The sequence below is a fragment of the Zootoca vivipara genome, chromosome 8, assembly GCF_963506605.1.
Source record: "Zootoca vivipara chromosome 8, rZooViv1.1, whole genome shotgun sequence".
NCBI classification, from domain to species: domain Eukaryota; kingdom Metazoa; phylum Chordata; class Lepidosauria; order Squamata; family Lacertidae; genus Zootoca; species Zootoca vivipara.
This window is the reverse complement of record NC_083283.1, coordinates 75,178,619-75,196,026: the sequence shown is the minus strand read 5'-3', so window position 1 is coordinate 75,196,026 and position 17,408 is coordinate 75,178,619. Positions and strand designations below refer to the sequence as shown.

Here is a 17,408-nt window from a genome sequence, read left to right as displayed (position 1 = left end):
TAGCACTATAACTTGCCAGTGCAAGTAGATAAATAGGTACCGCTACAGCGGGGAGGTAAACGGCATTTCCGTGCGCTCTGGCTTCCATCACAGTGTCCCGTTGTGCCATAAGCAGTTTAGTCATGCTGGCCACATGACCCGGAAAGCTGTCTGTGGACAAACGCCGGCTCCCTCGTCCTGAAAGTGAGATGAGCGCCACAACCCCATAGTTGCCGTTGACTGGACTTAACCGTCCAGGGGTCCTTTACCTTTTTTACCTGCAGAGTTAAGCAATCAGATAGTGAGTTTGGAAATAACAGGTCACATCGCTGGCTCTAAGCCAATAGCTCTTATAATATGGACGGAGACCCCATGGCCCTCCAGATATTGTTGGATGTTCATCTGCCCCAGGAGTGATACAGTCCAGAGTCGTTCAGAGGGGCAGAGCTTCCCCATCCTTTCCTAATTCCGCATTTCATGGCCATAATTTGTTTCTAACACTGCAACCCTAGGCATTTTTTTTTACTCAAAATGATTCTGCTGCACAGCTCTTTAGTGAAATTGAGATTTAAGTAAGGGAACACCCTGCATTTACAGGAAAAGCCCGCTTCCTGAGTTATTTAGCATCAAATAACTGCACCATCACTGCATATTTTTTAAAAAACAGCAGCCATGCCCTTTCCTCCGCACGTTCTCATTCTTAATGCGGACCTTTGTTTATTTTTCTCTAAACCACAATTCACTTCTGCTGGATACCAGCAACAATTCTTCCTTATGCAAATTGGAAGACATGGCAATTTTGCTCTTGTTTAAGCCAAGCCATATGTTTCTGTGACACCCAAAGCACTGAACAATAAACCTGATCCCACATCCATTGGAATTTTGTAACTGTGCTTAACATCTGAACAGATGACAACAATCATGACACAGAGATGTTGGCGGGGGGGGGGGAGAGAGAGAGAGGTGGGGAGGAGAGCCAGAATGGTTTATTTTGTGTGAACAACTGAAACGTGCCCTAAATCGCTTAAAGAGCATTTAAACTGCAGTCTGTGTACATCTGCTTTAATCTTAACACAAAAGCAACTCCACTCTCTTTAATGCACACATAAGAAAAGCACAAGAAAAGAACAGATGGGGGTTTCTTTCCCAGAAAACCTACACAAAGGATGGAAATTTTCACTACCGTATTTGTATCAGTAAACACTCAGTGCATTTGCTAGCACCAAAGGATAGAATACAGATTAGGCAAAGCAATAGATTTAACATGGCAAACTCAAGTTGCTGAAAGAGCTTTCAAATTTCACAGAACCCTTGAGCAGCAATCCTGTGAACACTCAGTGGCATTTACTTCTGAGTAAGGTGGCGCTGTGGGTTAAACCACAGAGCCTAGGGCTTGCCGATCAGAAGGTCGGCAGTTCGAATCCCCGCGACGGGGTGGGCTCCTGAGGCTCTGTCCCAGTTCCTGCCAACCTAGCAGTTCGAAAGCATGTCAAAGTGCAAGTAGATAAATAGGTACGCGGGAAGGTAAACGGCGTTTCCATGTGCTGCTCTGGTTCGCCAGAAGCGGCTTTGTCATGCTGGCCCCATGACCTGGAAGCTGTAAATGGGCTCCCTTGGCCAATAACGAGAGATGAGCGCCGCAACCCCATAGTCGGTCACAACTGGACCTAATGGTCAGGGGTCCCTTTACCTTTATCGTTACCTTTAGACATGTAAAGGTTTGCACTGTAGACAGCGGCAGGGAGGGTAGTGCCATCATTTTTCATAGCACTATAACTTAAGCAAATAAGTCTGTCTTGATGAGTTTTCGGTTTAAATATGGCATTAAAATGAAATTTGAAGGGCTGCTTGTTTATTGAATTTTTAGGCCACCCTTTCCCCAAGGGCCTTAGGAGCAGCATTTGTGAGGATCTGAAAAGCAATCTAGGGAACCTTCATGGATTTTTTTTGCACCCAGACTCAATATACCTACTGCACCACCACGGGTCACTTAGGGACAGTATTTGTAACGCCAGACACAGGTGGTCCATTAACATTATCATTTGCTTTTTCCACCCACAAGCCTGATTGATTTGAACTAAGGCTCAGAACTATGCACAGTGATGTCACTCCTGTTTGTTTACATACAAGGATGCCTCAATGCACCTGCAAAACAAGAATAGGGTGCTAATTTGGGGGGCAAAGACTGAACAGGTAAGGACTACTGAGCCTTAGCATTGGTGTTCCTCCTCCAGGTGTTCTCTAGGGCCTGGCCAGTGAATGGAGAGTGCCAGGTGGAGGAGCTAACCCTAGCAACTGCCTGCATCCCTCTTTAAATAGCACCCCAGCCTCTGTTTTACATATGAATAGGGGAGAAGACTATGCTTAAAGACACAGGCCTGCTGCTGCTAATTTTCAGGCAAATTAGTTTGGGCTTAACGCCTGAAGAGATGTGATTTGTAAGATAAAAGGAGCATTTGTAAAACAAAACAAAACAAAACCAAGCTATCAAATCAACTGCCATCCTTTATTTTGCTATTGGGTCATTTCCATTTTTGTTTAGGGTTTTAAGTTACAGGTTTTAAGGGTTTTGTTTAGGGTTTTAAGGTAAGGTTAAAGGCCAGAGAGAAAGATAAATTAAACAAATACAAATGTATTGGGAGGACAGGATATATATCTTTTGAATCAATCAATGTAAGTGAAAGAGAGCCCCATGTTGCACACATTTAAAAGGTTGATCACTACTACTAGATTCTGGTAGTGGTATATAAAGATCAGAAATGAGCAGCCTCCATCCTTGACGCAAGTGGTGTTGTTTTCTTTGCAATATGCAACATGCGGCCAACGGCTCTTTGTGCAATACTCACAAGGTAATCTACAGGACAGAATAGAAGGCAAAGGGATACAAGCACAATGCGGCACTTCTAAGCTCGGAAGAGCAATTGGATTTAGTTCAAAGAAATTGAAGGGGAAAATAATAACCACAAAACCCGACAGGACCAGGCCCTTTCCTTTGTCCTCTTCCTTCCCAATGACCTCTCAAAGGTCTTGACCTCGCAAGTTGGGAAGTGATGAACAAGCCTTTTCATATCCTGCAAAAGCTATTCTGAAACACTATACAAAGCCTAGAAGGTACAAAAAGTTGGGTCAGTCTCACTAACTGTGAAGAACATATGCTCTTGCCCATTGTTACATGGACTTGATTCTCCAAGCAAAGCCCAGCTAACATCTGCTGTTTTCTCTCACACACCATGGTGCCCGACACTTTGTACTTTTGACAACCTGCCTGGTGGTGTAAATAAGATAAACTAGAGTACTGAACCACACGCACAACCCTTAAAAGCTTCTAGCATTTATCCCACATTTGATCTAAGCTTTCAGCCCAAACAATACAGCGAGATTCATCTTGCCAAGCTGGCACACTGAATACTGGTAACTTGCCAACTTTTATTTGATTAATTACTTCTTACCCCATGCTTCCTTCAAGGAGCTGAGAGTGTGTGGGGCTCATGGTTCTACATTGCCCCTTTTATTGCCCCCTCTCATTTTATCTTCACAACCACACTCCCAATGTCAACCAGTGGGCTCCAATTGAGCGGAAATTTGAACATGGGCTTTTAGCTATATAATTGTTGATATTGGGTAGCTGGTAAAGGTAAAGGGTAAAGGTAAAGGGACCCCTGGACGGTTAAGTCCAGTCAAAGACGACTATGGGGTTGTGGCTCTCATCTCACTTCAGGCCAAGGGAACCGGCATTTGTCCACAGACAGCTTTCCGGAACATCTGAAGGCAGCCATGTTTAGGGAAGTTTCTAATGTTTGATGTTTTATTGTGTTTTTAGTATCCTGTTGGAAGCCGCCCAGAGTGGCTGGGGTTGGGCCAGGCCAGGTGGGCAGGGTACAAATAATAAAGTATTATATGATGGTGGTGGTGATGATGACGATGACGATGATGTGGCCAGCATGATAAAACCACTTCTGGCACAACAGGACACCATGACAAGTGCCAGAGTGGACGGAAACGCCGTTTACCTTCCCACCACAGTGGTATCTATTTATCTACTTGTACTGGCGTGCTTTTGAACTGCTAGGTTGGCAGGAACTGGGACAGAGCAATGCAAGCTCACTCCGTTGCAGGGATTCGAACCGCCGACCTTCTGATCGGCAAGCAACTTCTGAAAGACCACAGACTACGGTAGTCCCCCTGCTCCATGGCTACCTGATCTGCCCAAATAAGTAAAACAAGAAGTGAACCTCAAAAGCAGTATCTACTTTTGTAATATGCACTATTTTTCGGGGCAAATGGTGTTTAAGGAGATAACAGAAATCACTGGGTTAAAGCTGACCAAAAGTCCAGAGGGAGCATTATCATCAATTTACGAAGGGGTAGAAGGTTCGCAGGCTAGGAAGGACTTGCTCACAAATTTATGGACAGCTGCAGGAATTATGATAGCCAGGAAGTGGAAGGGGCAAGCGGAATATAAAATGGAAGAATGGTATAATGAGGTGTGGGGTATAGCTATTAATGATAAATTAACATGAGCCATTAAGGTGAGACGGGGAATACGCAGGAGAAATGATTTTGAGGAGATATGGAGGGTGTTTGTAGAATGTGTACTGTTAAAACGGAAAGGGGTCAAACCATTGCGAGATTTTGGAAGGTTGGATAGTTACAATGGAATGGTCTCGTGGGTGGGGTGCACATTTTTATTCTTTTTATGATTATTAATTTGTCAAAAAATAAAAGAAAAAGAAAAAGAAAAAAGTAGTATCTTAAGGAGACGAGTCAATGACTTTGAACAAAATATCTCCAAGTGCTCATGCCTCGAAGGGTCTCCCTCAAGGTTTGCAATTCACACAAGCCTGTTGCCGCCATCTACTTGCGAGCACCATCCCCGACAAAAGCGAATTCACAAGAAAAAAAGAGGCCGGGCTCTCCCGAATAATAAACTTTATTTCCCCCTCCCTCACCCGCTCCCACACATTCCCAACTGATATATAAATATGCAGCGATTTCAAGCTAATAAGACGTCACTCTGGCTGAGTGGAAACATTTTAAGTTCAATTCCCAAGGAGAAAGAAAGCGGAGGTGAAGAGAGGGAGAATCTACAGGTGCCTCCTATTGAAGGCAGAAGATCGCGGACTATGTCCCCACTTTGCAATGCACAGCTATGAATGACTTCTTTGTTAAGTGAATTCAGAGGAGGGTTTTTGAATGACAAGCTCTTTCCTAGTGATACTTACCATCTGTGGGGGTTTTTTGGGGAGGGGGGCGGGAAATGTGCATGCAAACACTCTCATTCTCACTCACACACAAGAGTACATTTCTGAGATATTATTTCTCAGCTGCTTCCATTTAGACGGTCTGGCTTCGAAAGGGTCCGGCCCCACCACCACCGCTTTCTGTCCATTAGAAGACATAATTTCAAGCATTCTTGCAGTTTGATGTTACAGACGCTAATCAGGTTGTGGTCATCAACTAGACCCCCAACCAAACTGTGGCAAGTTATTCCATACCGGAGTTATTTTCTTTTGAGTCAGATCTTGTTATGTTCAGAGCGAAGGGTATATATTCCCCACCCCGCTTCAGAGGGACGGAAAGAGAAAACCCCATTTCAGAAATCCCCTTTCATTATGTAGCAGTTGAAAACAAAATACCTAAAAAGAAAAAGAAAAGAAAGGCAAGCTATCTTTGACATCATGCATACAAACAAACTCTGGGTGCCAGGAACAGAACTCCTATTATATTCTCTGGGGAAAGGCAGTAGCTCCAGGACAGAACATCTGCTTTGAATGCAGAAGGTTCTATGTTCCATTTCCAGACAAGGCTGGGGATGTCCTTTGTCTGAAACCTCTAGGTCAGCCTTGCGTTGTTGGACTACAACTCCCATCATCCCTAGCCAGCATGGCCTGTGGTCAGGGAAGATGGGAATTGCAGTTCAAGAACATCAGGGGACTCAAAATTGAGAGAGGCTTCTCTAGAAGCACAAATAGGTTGTCTTTAAGGAAACCTCAGGCTACAGTCCTATGCACACGGGAAACAAAAGGTAAAAGGGTAAAGCACCCCTGGATGGTTAAGTCGAGTCAAAGGCGACTATGGGGTTGCAGCGCTCATTTCGCTTTCAGGCCGAGAGAGCTGGTGTTTGTCCTCAGACAGCTTTCCGGGTCATGTAGCCAGCAGGACTAAACCGCTTCTGGCGCAACGGGACACTGTGACGGAAACCAGAGTGCACAGAAACACCGTTTGCCTTCCCGCTGCAGCAGTACCTATTTATCTACTTGCACTGGCAGGCTTTCGAACTGCTAGGTTGGCAGGAGCTGGGACAGAGCAGTGGGAGCTCACCCCGTCGTGGGGATTCGAACCGCCAACCTTCTGATTGGCAAGCGCAAGAGGCTCAGTGGCTTAGACCACAGCGCCACCCACATCCCTATGCACACTAAACCCCACTGAACCCAGTATGACTTCTTTAAGGACTTTCCAGGTTTCCATGGAAGCGCTGCTTTACAAACAGAACTATAATATCCACTACCAGAAAAATCATTTAAGACCGGAGACTAAAATTTCTCAAAGGACTTCATTTTAGAAGCAAACCACATTTGTTACAAAATCCAGTATAATTCTGGCTGCTCAGCCTACATAGGCTGCAATTCCCCAGTGAGGATTCGGGGTTTTTTTTTCTGGTCCAGTATTACGGGCCAAAACTTCATTCTGTCAGTTAAAAAGGATAGCCACACTCTCCTGGTTTCATAATACAACAAACAGGTCTGCAAATAAGAATTTAAAAGTTTCTGTTTCTTTACTTTAACAAATACTGTAAGGTATGTAACCGAGATATAGATCAGTAACTTCAAAAAGGGGTGTGTGTGTGTGTGTGTGTGTGTGTGTGTGTATTTATATATTTATATCATTAATGGGACTCCAAGCGTGTGGCTGCCATTGTTTTTTAAAAAATGAAAAGCCATAAACATTATTTTTATCTTGCAGGAAAATTGATTCACGAAGTAGGCTCCCAACAAAAATGACTACAGCAGCTTCCTTTGTACAGAGGAATTGGAAGTCTTTTTATATAAAAAAATAGTATTTTTTATTTGATTTTACAGGTGTAGAATTATAACAAAACAAAATACACACCCATCGAGGCAATGGAAGTCCTTGATGCCCCATGTTAGTTCCATCTGTCATTTCCATCTGTGCTTTCACAAAATAAATTTGGCTGATTTTTTTGCTAGGTAATCCAGTTGCAGCGAGAACACCTCCAAAATGCCATACCAATGACTAATCTCAATTTTATTCTCATGCCAACAAGCCCCTTGCAAATTCTGAGAACCCAATTTCCAAAAGAGTGCAGTACTTAGTAGTTTGATTAAACTTTTGTGTTTAGCAAGTAGTCTTCCTGCTGCAAACCTCTCTAGCAATGAAATCGAAGGCTGGACTGCCATGATTCACCCAACCGTCTGAACCCTGGTCTGCCTAACTGAGCTTTCCACTCCTGGTTCACTTTTACACATTTAGCGTAAGAAATTGACTATATTAAGATTAGAATTGGATGCTAACCCACCAGGCCCATTTCATCAAGCCTCCAGCCAAAGGCAGTTGTTTGTAGACAACTAACCTTGGTGACAGACTGAAGGGTGTTATGCATTCAGCTACGTTGCTGAAAGGCAGATAAGTTAATATCAAGACCCTGATATGGTTCTGTTCTCAGCAAAGAGAACATCTGTCCCGTTATCAGCTCAGCTGAAGCTTTCAACATCCCACTCCACAATATCCCCTCGCCAAGAACAAACAGCTGAAACGTACTCAGGAGTTTGCAACTGTAGAAAAGCTGAATTTGAAAAAAAAAAAAAAGCCTAGGAAAGCTAAAGTGTGCTGCAATACAATTTAGGAGACCAATGTAAGAGAGGGGGAGAAAGAGAAGCCAAACTGTATTATTGCTGGTCATGCATTTTGTTTCCACTTTCCTTCCAAACTGCCCCACAGCCAAGGACAGCAAGCTTTCAATGCCAATGGCCATTCTGACTTCCCAAGGAACAAGAAGGCAGATCTCAGAGATGACCTAAAAATCAAAACCTTTCATAAACAGCACCAAGATGCTGAGGCTTAGGTTCAGGAAACCTTTTGAAATAGTTGTTCGCTTTCATCCTTTGTGTTTGATGATCCTAGAATCATAGAATTGCGTGTGTAGACTTTTTAACCACCCCCTGAAATAAATTCAGACAAGACTCAAATTTTTGGTTTGGTTTTCGGCAGAATTCAGGCCACAACTTTATTGATTACAATCAAGTGAGTGGTTGCATAGGCTCTGGTTCGACTAGCTCCCTGCACCCTTGCAGTTAGCGCTGACCCAGGGCTCCAACCATAGGTCAGCCTCGGGTGAACACCTAGGACAGTGGCAAGCAGGAGCCTTGCTAGACCTCCACCCGGATGTCCCCTGGATTCAGGCTCAGGGCACAACCCCGCATGGGGAAGACCAACCATGAGTCTGCGGATTCCTTCTTAAAGGAATACCCAACGCATAGGGGTGGCTAGGCATCCTGCCACCCCTATCCACCTGAACCAGAGCCTATCAGCAACCTTACAAGTTGTGACGGTTTGCTACGCGGCAGGCAAAACCCAAATGGCACCAGCCAATCAGCCAAGTGGGGAAAATTCCTGCCGTGCCCCTTTCCCAATGACAGATGACACACGACGGCATAGCAAGGTCAGTCGCAAAATGCCCTAAATATAGGGAGAGGTGGATGGGTGTTCCGATGCACTGAGCCCAAAAGAGGAAGCTCAGGGACACATACGGTACATGCATGGGCTTAAATAGAGGTCCCTTGATCGCTTTGACTGGCGTCCCTCTGGCCCAATTGCACCCAAGATCGAGGGACCTCCAATAGGGTGCTGTGGCCATTCAAACGTTCCCACCCACAACACAGGGTCTGGTTGCCATGTCGCACCGCAACACGTGCCCTCTTGTTAGGGAGGACCCAATTTGTAGAGTTGGAAGGGACCCAGAGAGTCATCTAGTCCAACCCCCTGCAATTCAGGCTCAAACCCACGACCCTGAGATTAAGAGTCTTCCGCTCTAACGACTGAGCTAACAATCAATCCCTTAATGTAAAGTGGCTAGGGAAACCCAGCCAGATGGGCAGGGTATAAATTTATTATTATTATTATTATTATTATTATTATTATTATTATTATTACCCCATTTTGTGTACTACCTGTTGGGTGTCCCACTGGCTGCCTGTTGACCCATGAGTTTAACTTTCTGCAAGTAGAGACACTTATGTAACATCAGTACATTTGCTGTGTGATACCGGTTTGGCTTTCGCCCTGACTTTTTCAACTTTGGCATTGGTTATTTCTAAAAACAGAATAGATGGCATGGCTAGCATTTAATATAATCCTGAAAGGGTTACATGTACAACAGTAGGGCATGCATATCCAGAGTGGATAAAAATCAATGATTTATTTTTTTAAAAAAAACACATATTTTTAAAAATTTAATCAGATTTTTTAAAAATTTAAATGGGATTTTTTAAAATAGGATTTTTAAAATACAATGCTTTTGGAGGAAAAATCTTTCTAAAGATAGTTTTCTATTTAAGTTACATTATAGTCCAAAGGCTATTCATCAGGAAATAAGGATTTGTTTTAAGTTTTTCATATGTGCTAAAACTCAGTCTAGTTTAAAACAAAAAACCATTGTTTAACCACCAGTTAACAAACATGGATACATATGCTATAATGTTATTGTTTTAGTTAAATAAATTGTTTAAATTGCTATGAAGGAATTTCAATAAAGTACAGCAGAAAAGTTGTCCAAATATAAACAGTTAACTTATTAAACCTCACAATAATTTCATAACAATCAGTCTATGTATTTCTAATAGTACAACCAAATCAGCAATTTTTGATTTAACTGTAAAACCTACTCTGAAAAGTTATTATTCCAAAAATGAAACCTTTCTCTGATTGTAAATATTAAGATGATACCAGCAAGAATGAGCCTCTCTGTAAAAAAAGAAGAAAAAAGATTTAAATCAAGTCTTACTGACTAGTGATTTAAATCGATTTGATTTAAATTGAATCCACCTTGCCGGTTTCGTAACTGTCTTGCAATTCTCGCCCAAATAATGATGAACTCTGCCTTTAACCTCTTCCCCCTCCATGCGGGGGTTAAAACAAACAGCATCTCTGGCCAACGCTCAGGTTCTCCTACATGGTGAGAATAACCGCAACTCGCCAGTCTCCCGTTCCCAGGGCGCATTAATGGGCTTCTCAATGCAGTCATTTTATCATAAACACCTTTAAACTTTTCTCGGTGATCAGGCTTGAAGCCAACAGAGTGTACACAAAATTTAATATGTCTAGCTAGTGCCAATTACTCGTGCAGCTGGAGCGCCAAACTTTCTAGAGCACATTACATGGCCCTGCAACCAGCAGACCCCGTATGTAAGAACTCAGATTCAGGAGACCTGCCACTCCCAAGTCACCCTTTTGTCAAAAGTTGCCAGGGTTAATGACAGGTGCCAAGGGTAATAAAAGCATTCTGGGAACTGATATATGATGTGATGAAAAAAATGCTTAAATTAACTTTTGGGGAAAAACAAAACCAGAGGCTTTTTTATTAGGAATTGTAGGTGCAGATATTCCAAGGGAGCAGAAAATACTTTTTATGTAGGAGACGACAGCCACCCGGATGCTATTAGCCCAGAGATGGAAAGAAGACAAAATCCCTACCAGAAAAGAATGGCAAATCAAACCGTCGGACTGTGCCAAAATGGCAAAGTTGACCGGAAAGCTCAGGAACCAAGAAGACCAGAACTTTAACAAAGAATGGGGGGGGGGATTTAACATGAGCAGGATTACAATAACACTTTCATTGTAGCTAGTACTGTACTATGGAGACAATGGATTTATATAAAACACCGCTTATTGGAAAGATGCAGTAGAAAAGGTTTAATAGGACCCATGGAGGGGAGGGAAGAAGTCTAGAGATTTGGAAGAATCTATAAATGTGGAAGTGTATGACTGTATTGCTATAATTTTATATTTGTAAAACCAAATAAAAATTATTATTTTTGAAAAAGATACATCATCGTACCATGTGAGAATTGTACAGGCATTTATCTCAGACAGTCGGAAAAGCTTGGAAAGCAGCCACAATAAAACTGTGGTGGTGGTGGTGGTGTTGTTTAGTCGTTTAGTCGTGTCCGACTCTTCGTGACCCCATGGACCATAGCACGCCAGGCACTCCTGTCTTCCACTGCCTCCCACAGTTTGGTCAAACTCATGTTCGTAGCTTCGAGAACACTGTCCAACCATCTTGTCCTCTGTCGTCCCCTTCTCCTAGTGCCCTCCATCTTTCCCAACATCAGGGTCTTTTCCAGGGAGACTTCTCTTCTCATGAGGTGGCCAAAGTATTGGAGCCTCAGCTTCACGATCTGTCCTTCCAGTGAGCACTCAGGGCTGATTTCCTTCAGAATGGATAGGTTTGATCTCCTTGCAGTCCATGGGACTCTCAAGAGTCTCCTCCAGCACCATAATTCAAAAGCATCAATCCTTCGGCGATCAGCCTTCTTTATGATCCAGCTCTCATAACTCCTCATGTTCATTCCTGGTTACCTTTGCCTATCCTAGACTTCCATTCTCTATTACTGGCCTTTCTCCCTTCCTTCGTTCCTAGAATCCTAGAATCCTAGAACTGTAGAGTTGGGAGGGACCCCCAAGGGTCATTTAATCCAACCCCCTGCAATGCAGGAATCTGGTGCCCAACATGGGGCTAGAACCCACGACACTGAGATTAAGGGTCTCATGCTTTACCAACTGTTTATTTTATATTGGGGGGGGGAATTGTGTGCACTTGAAAACATTGGCAGCATTAAGATCAATTCAACAGTGTAAATAAGTTTGGGTGGATGTAATAATGGAATACTGAATGGCTTGGTTTATGTAAAATATGCAGGGATTTATGATATGCAAAATGAAACCATGGAAAGAGAAGAAGGGAAGTCATTGATATTTTAAGGATGTTTAAATAGGTATTTTAAATTGTAAAACAGAAAAGTATTTATACACATACACATACATACACACACACACACACTCTTAACCTCCTTGTGGCCAAAGACCCATATGCCTATTTTTGCAAAAACTACGATACTCTTTATAAATGCACCAACGGGTGACATATAAATAACAACAAAAGGCCCAGAAATACACATATTCTTTCCCAAAGTTAAGTCATCACAGCTCGGGAGTAACAAATCCTGCATCTCTGGGGAGGGATGAAGTGCATGGCGATATTTCATTCTGCTTTCCGCTGCCTTTTTTAACAGCAACTGCTATTGGATTTTGTGGTGTTGTTTGATTTATTTTGTTTCACATTTTTACTGCTGAGCACAAATTTAAGGTTTATTGTGTGCCACTTTGGGAAGCTTGAGCAAAGGGCAGATCGCAATGGCAAGTACCTCAATAAATAAAATGAATCTCCCGACACGAGCTAGCGTTCCTCAGAGTGCCCCAGGCGCCTTTCAGAGGCAACCTAAGAAGCAAACCTGAATTTACTATGTCTAGAAATGATCTGCTCAACACGGAACAGGTTTTGCATCCATTTTTTTGTTAAAGGTGCAGGATGAAATTAATGCAACAGGGCTGTGTGTATTCGTGTGTGTGTGTGTGTGTGTGTGTGTGTGCGCGTGTGTTGCTGCTCCCAATCTGTTGTTGTTGTTGTTAGAAATCCATGGATATCATACACAATCTTAAATACATGTACAAAGAAAAGGTAATAGTAATTATAATAATAACCTTAAATAATTATACCGTTAAATATTGATTTAAAATTGTACAGTACTTATATGTGCTCTTTTCTTACACTTTCTAACTAAACAAAAATAAACGAAAGTAGAATCAAATAAACCAAACTATGTCAAAATAGACTTCCCGTCATTTCCCGATGTGCTTTACATTTACAAATATTGAATGTACTTATACTTATTACCTTACTCTTAATATATTTTCTAATACCGTACTTTCTTATAACATATCGTACCATTTCCCCTTATTTATTAATGTCTTATTCAAACGCTGCCATAGATGTTATGTCCTGATTGTATTTTTGCAAGTATTTCTTGAACATATCCCATTTCTGAGTGAGTGAATGATTGTTTTGTATTTCCCCTTAATCTATTTGTCAATTGAGCCATTTCTGCATAGCCTAGTAGCTTATTCTGCCATTCCCTTACTGTTGGTTGGTACTTTTTCTCCTCATCTGAATTCTGCTGCTCAACAAAAAAAACTTGAATCGTTTGCAAAAAGGATAAGGTATTTTGCATGCTTTATAGAGCATTTTAAAGTAACTTTCAGTTATATATTCACGGAAGGGAGCAACGGAAGGACAGTGCAAAGAAATTGGAGTCGGTGAGTTCTGTAAAGCGAGACTGTGCAAACTGTAACCCTTCCAGCAAACAGCCCAATGGGCATGCATTATTGCCTTACAGATGCTGCCAGTGAGGCAGCAAAAACAAGTGGATTATTGAGCTACAGCTGGGCTCCCACAGTTTAAGTGCAACTTTTTCAGAATCAGTTTGAAGTAGATTTCTCTTTCACCCCCAAAGAGATGCACTTTCAGAGGCATATGCGTAGGAACCGTATTGTGGGATGTGATCCATGAGAAGCAGTCAAGTACAACATTCCTTGTAACGCTAGAGAAGACATGCAAGGGAATGTTTGGTCCAGCCAGTCAAAACTTCCTGGTCCTCCTGGCTGGAGCATCCTTCCTTTTGCATGTGATAGAAGGTGGGCGTGACCTTACCTGTCCAGGTAACAAAAGGACGAGTCACGCAGCACACCACTCACTTTTTCACTTCCTCCGTCGTTTGAGCAGCTTTTAACCGGTAGCTAGGACTGCTCTGCTAGCAGAAGCACTGGGATTGTTCCCCCATATGGGGTAGACCCACATGTACATATTTGTAACTAAGTCTGCCTTCAGGAATCCGACTGTGAACTGATGTGAGTGAACTTTTATTGACTCTGAATAAGATTGTGGTGTCGTTATTCTTTTAAGAGGGATTCACGGCAGGCATCCCCAAACTGCGGCCCTCCAGATGTTTTGGCCTACAACTCCCATGATCCCTAGCTAAGAGGACCAGTGGTCGGGGAATATGGGAATTGTAGTCCAAAACATCTGGAGGGCCAAAGTTTGGGGATGCCTGGATTCAAGGGAACTTACCAGGAACGTACAATTCAATCTGAGACAGACTGAATTGTATAATAGTGAGAGGCTCACACGAGCCTGCAACCAGCTATCTGCTGTGCATGTAAAAAGGGGAATGTAACTCTGCTGCATAAAGGAACTTGCTAGTGCAAATTAGGAAGGGTATTGATAAACAATATATCCTCTCTTGCCACCCTAAACGTTCCCAAACGTACGCCTTCAGAGGTTCCTGTCCCTGGGGTTCAGGCCAGCAGAAGACTATCCCAAAGCAGTGATCCATACAGAGATGGACCAGGGGGGGAATAGCAGCCTTCCTTCAATGCAGGTCAGAAGAAGTATTGCACACATCCCATGAAGGTTGAGAGGAGAGAAGCAAAAAGCAGAGCAGTAACTCATGCAGAGGCCTAGCAGGTAGGCTCCTCTGCAATTCTTCGTGGCTCACATAAGTCTTTGTTTCTCGCAGTGCCCTAGCAGGGGTTTTTTTATTCTCCACAGCACACAAGTACAGGGATTTTTGTCCCAAATTGACTTCCTGGCTGAATACCTTTACAGCAAAACAGCAAAAATCATTACAGGTGGTGGCAAAATAAATGGAAAAATGCACCAAGTCTAGAGACAAAAGATTGGTTGAAAAGTGTGGAATAAACTATGTATGAGAACACATCAGCATTTAGAGGGGGAGAGTCGCTAGCACACTGGGTATATATATATATAAAGTCTTTAGAATAGATATATTTACCTGGCCATAATCCGTCCTGAACACAACAATTCCCTCCGCACAGGAAATTACAGTACTTGGATAATGCTGGCCATTTTCTCGCAACCAGACCCGTGCTCCCTAGAATGAGAAACACAAAAACACAGGAATTAGCAGCTTGTACACCCAAATGTAAAGCAAACGCCATGAATTTCCTTTTTCTGTTTCCCGCAAGCAGCCCACGCAGGCAGAGTCAGATCCAGTCGTGTGACCCGCGAGAAAGATGGAGATCACACACACACACACACCCAGTGAACATATGGCTGTTTTTACTCAAGTTACAATCCGAAAAGGATCTGAAAAAGTGTACCGGCAGCCGTAAGCACAGCTGAATCCAATTCACCAAGTCACATATGCAAAATTGCAAGTGACGTTCAAATTTATGGCTGGGCCCTCTCCAAACTCTTAAAATCTGGCAAGCCTTCACAAAAACCAGTCTCCTGCTTCGCTGAGGTGCATTAAGAAAGAAAACTTTGATTTTTTCATGGCTTGAGAACAAACATTCCAGCGTCCTCCTGGGCCCCCCCTCCAAGAAAATATAAAGGAAAAATCTTGAGCAGGTGGGGTGGGAGAGCAGCAAGACAAGCTTTCATTTGTACGCCAAGGGAGGTAGTTTCAGATCATCTCTACTTACTCAAAGGACCTGGATTGAAATTATATAAATATATACTGCACAAGTACAGGGCTGGCCATAGGCAGAATGTTTTTAGTACGCTGCATGACAGTGCATGCACTGAACTTCACAGAATCCGAAAACTGATATATATATGTGAAAAAAGCTTTTAAGGATGAGAACAAGTTTTCAGCTCTCGTGTTTGCAGCAGAAATCTTGAAAACGTGCTCAAGGATTGCACCATTCAAGTCGCCTTTCCTTTCTCCCTTTCTCTTCTTCACCCAACTGGTAGCGACACGTTAGAAACTCAAGTAGCAATTTATAACCAGTTCTTTTAAACGTTTCTTATCTTAACAGTAATAGAAACAAGTAATTGGAAGGCGGACGTCATTTCTCTTTTAGTATACATTTAAAGATAGGAGTGCCCTTCGGCTTAGGGCACACTTTGTGCGTGTCGTGGCCTGCACACAATGGGGACAATGTTGGGTTATATACTTTGTTGTCGTCTCTGTGCTCGGAGAGCAGAATCAACAAAGCCTGTTGGAGAGTTTGCAATTCGCTAACTTCAAACAGCCACGAGCCCCTTCCGCGTACGGAGCTGGTATATATTCTCTTGAATGCAACTGGGGTAGCTCAGTCAGCAGAGCCCGAGAATCTTCATATCAGTCACGGGTTCGAGTCCCGTGTGGGCCAAAAGATTCCTGCATTGCAGGGGGTTGGGCTGGATGACCCTCATGGTCCCTTCCAACTCTACGATTCTATGCCAACGGTTTTCAACCCTTTGGGATCCACGATTCCCTAATAATAATAATAATAATAATAATAATAATAATAATAATAATAATAATTTATTTATACCCCGCCCATCTGGCCGGGCTCCCCCAGCCACTCTGGGCGGCTTCCAACAAAATATTAAAATACAGAAATCCATCAAACATTAAAAGCTTCCCTAAACAGGGCTGCCTTGAGATGCCTTCTAAAGGTCTGGTAGTTGTTGTTCTCTTTGACCTCTAGTGGGAGAGCATTCCACAGGGTGGGTGCCACTACCGAGAAGGCCCTCTGCCTGGTTCCCTGTAACTTGGCTTCTCGCAGCGAGGGAACCGCCAGAAGGCCCTCGGCGCTGGACCTCAGTGTCCGGGCAGAACGATGGGTGAGGAGACGCTCCTTCAGGTATACTGGACTGAGGCCATTTACCTTGACCAACTACCTTCTTTTTGCGGCACCCCTGTGGGACTCAGGAGCCCAGTTATGTCACCCCTTGCCTGCAGAGCTGGAAGCCTCTTTTCCAAACACTCTCCCTTGTGGAGTGGTACCTCAGCCTCCTCCCCTCTCCTTGGGAATCCTTCGGGCAGCTGCAGCAGCCCCTGCCCCAAAGAGAGATGCCTCCACCCACTGCCCCACAGGGGCCTGGGAAGAAGATTCACCCAGCCTTAGTGGCCCACAGAGACAGGCCTCCAGGCAGCCACCGCAGCCTCTGAGCCGCCTCCACTCCTGGCAACCAGCATCCACTGGCCAGCCCCAGAGGCACCATCCGCCTGCGGAGCCCATTGTAGCCAGGGCTGCTGCAACAAACAGCCATGCAAGCCTTTGGGAGGCAGAGATGCAAGAGGGCATCAAAGGAATGAGGGACGGAAAGAGGGACAGAGGCCAGTGTTGCCCACGGCACCCCTGGCCATCATTCAAGGCACCCCAAGGTGCCATGGCACACTGGCTGAAAACCACTGCTCTATGCAATTTCTCAAAACCAGTGGGCTTCTGAAATCCTCGGAGCCTGCCAGTTTTATGAAAGATTTTATAGATCCCAAGACAAGACACAAGAGCAGGGCAGGGAATGTTATTTGTGCATGCAGCTACTGCGGCCCATGTTTTGTTAG

The 17,408-nt window shown here is 43.6% G+C and overlaps 1 protein-coding gene across 1 annotated transcript in view; it reads right to left on the bottom strand.

Moving 5' to 3' along the window:
• MYO10 (myosin X) overlaps positions 1-17,408 on the bottom strand; it is a 186,408-nt gene that overhangs the window by 119,689 nt on the left and 49,311 nt on the right. The window contains exon 2 of the mRNA XM_035125884.2: positions 14,904-15,002. Within this exon, the coding sequence (XP_034981775.2) occupies positions 14,904-15,002 (99 nt within the window). The remainder of the gene's footprint in view (positions 1-14,903; positions 15,003-17,408) is intronic.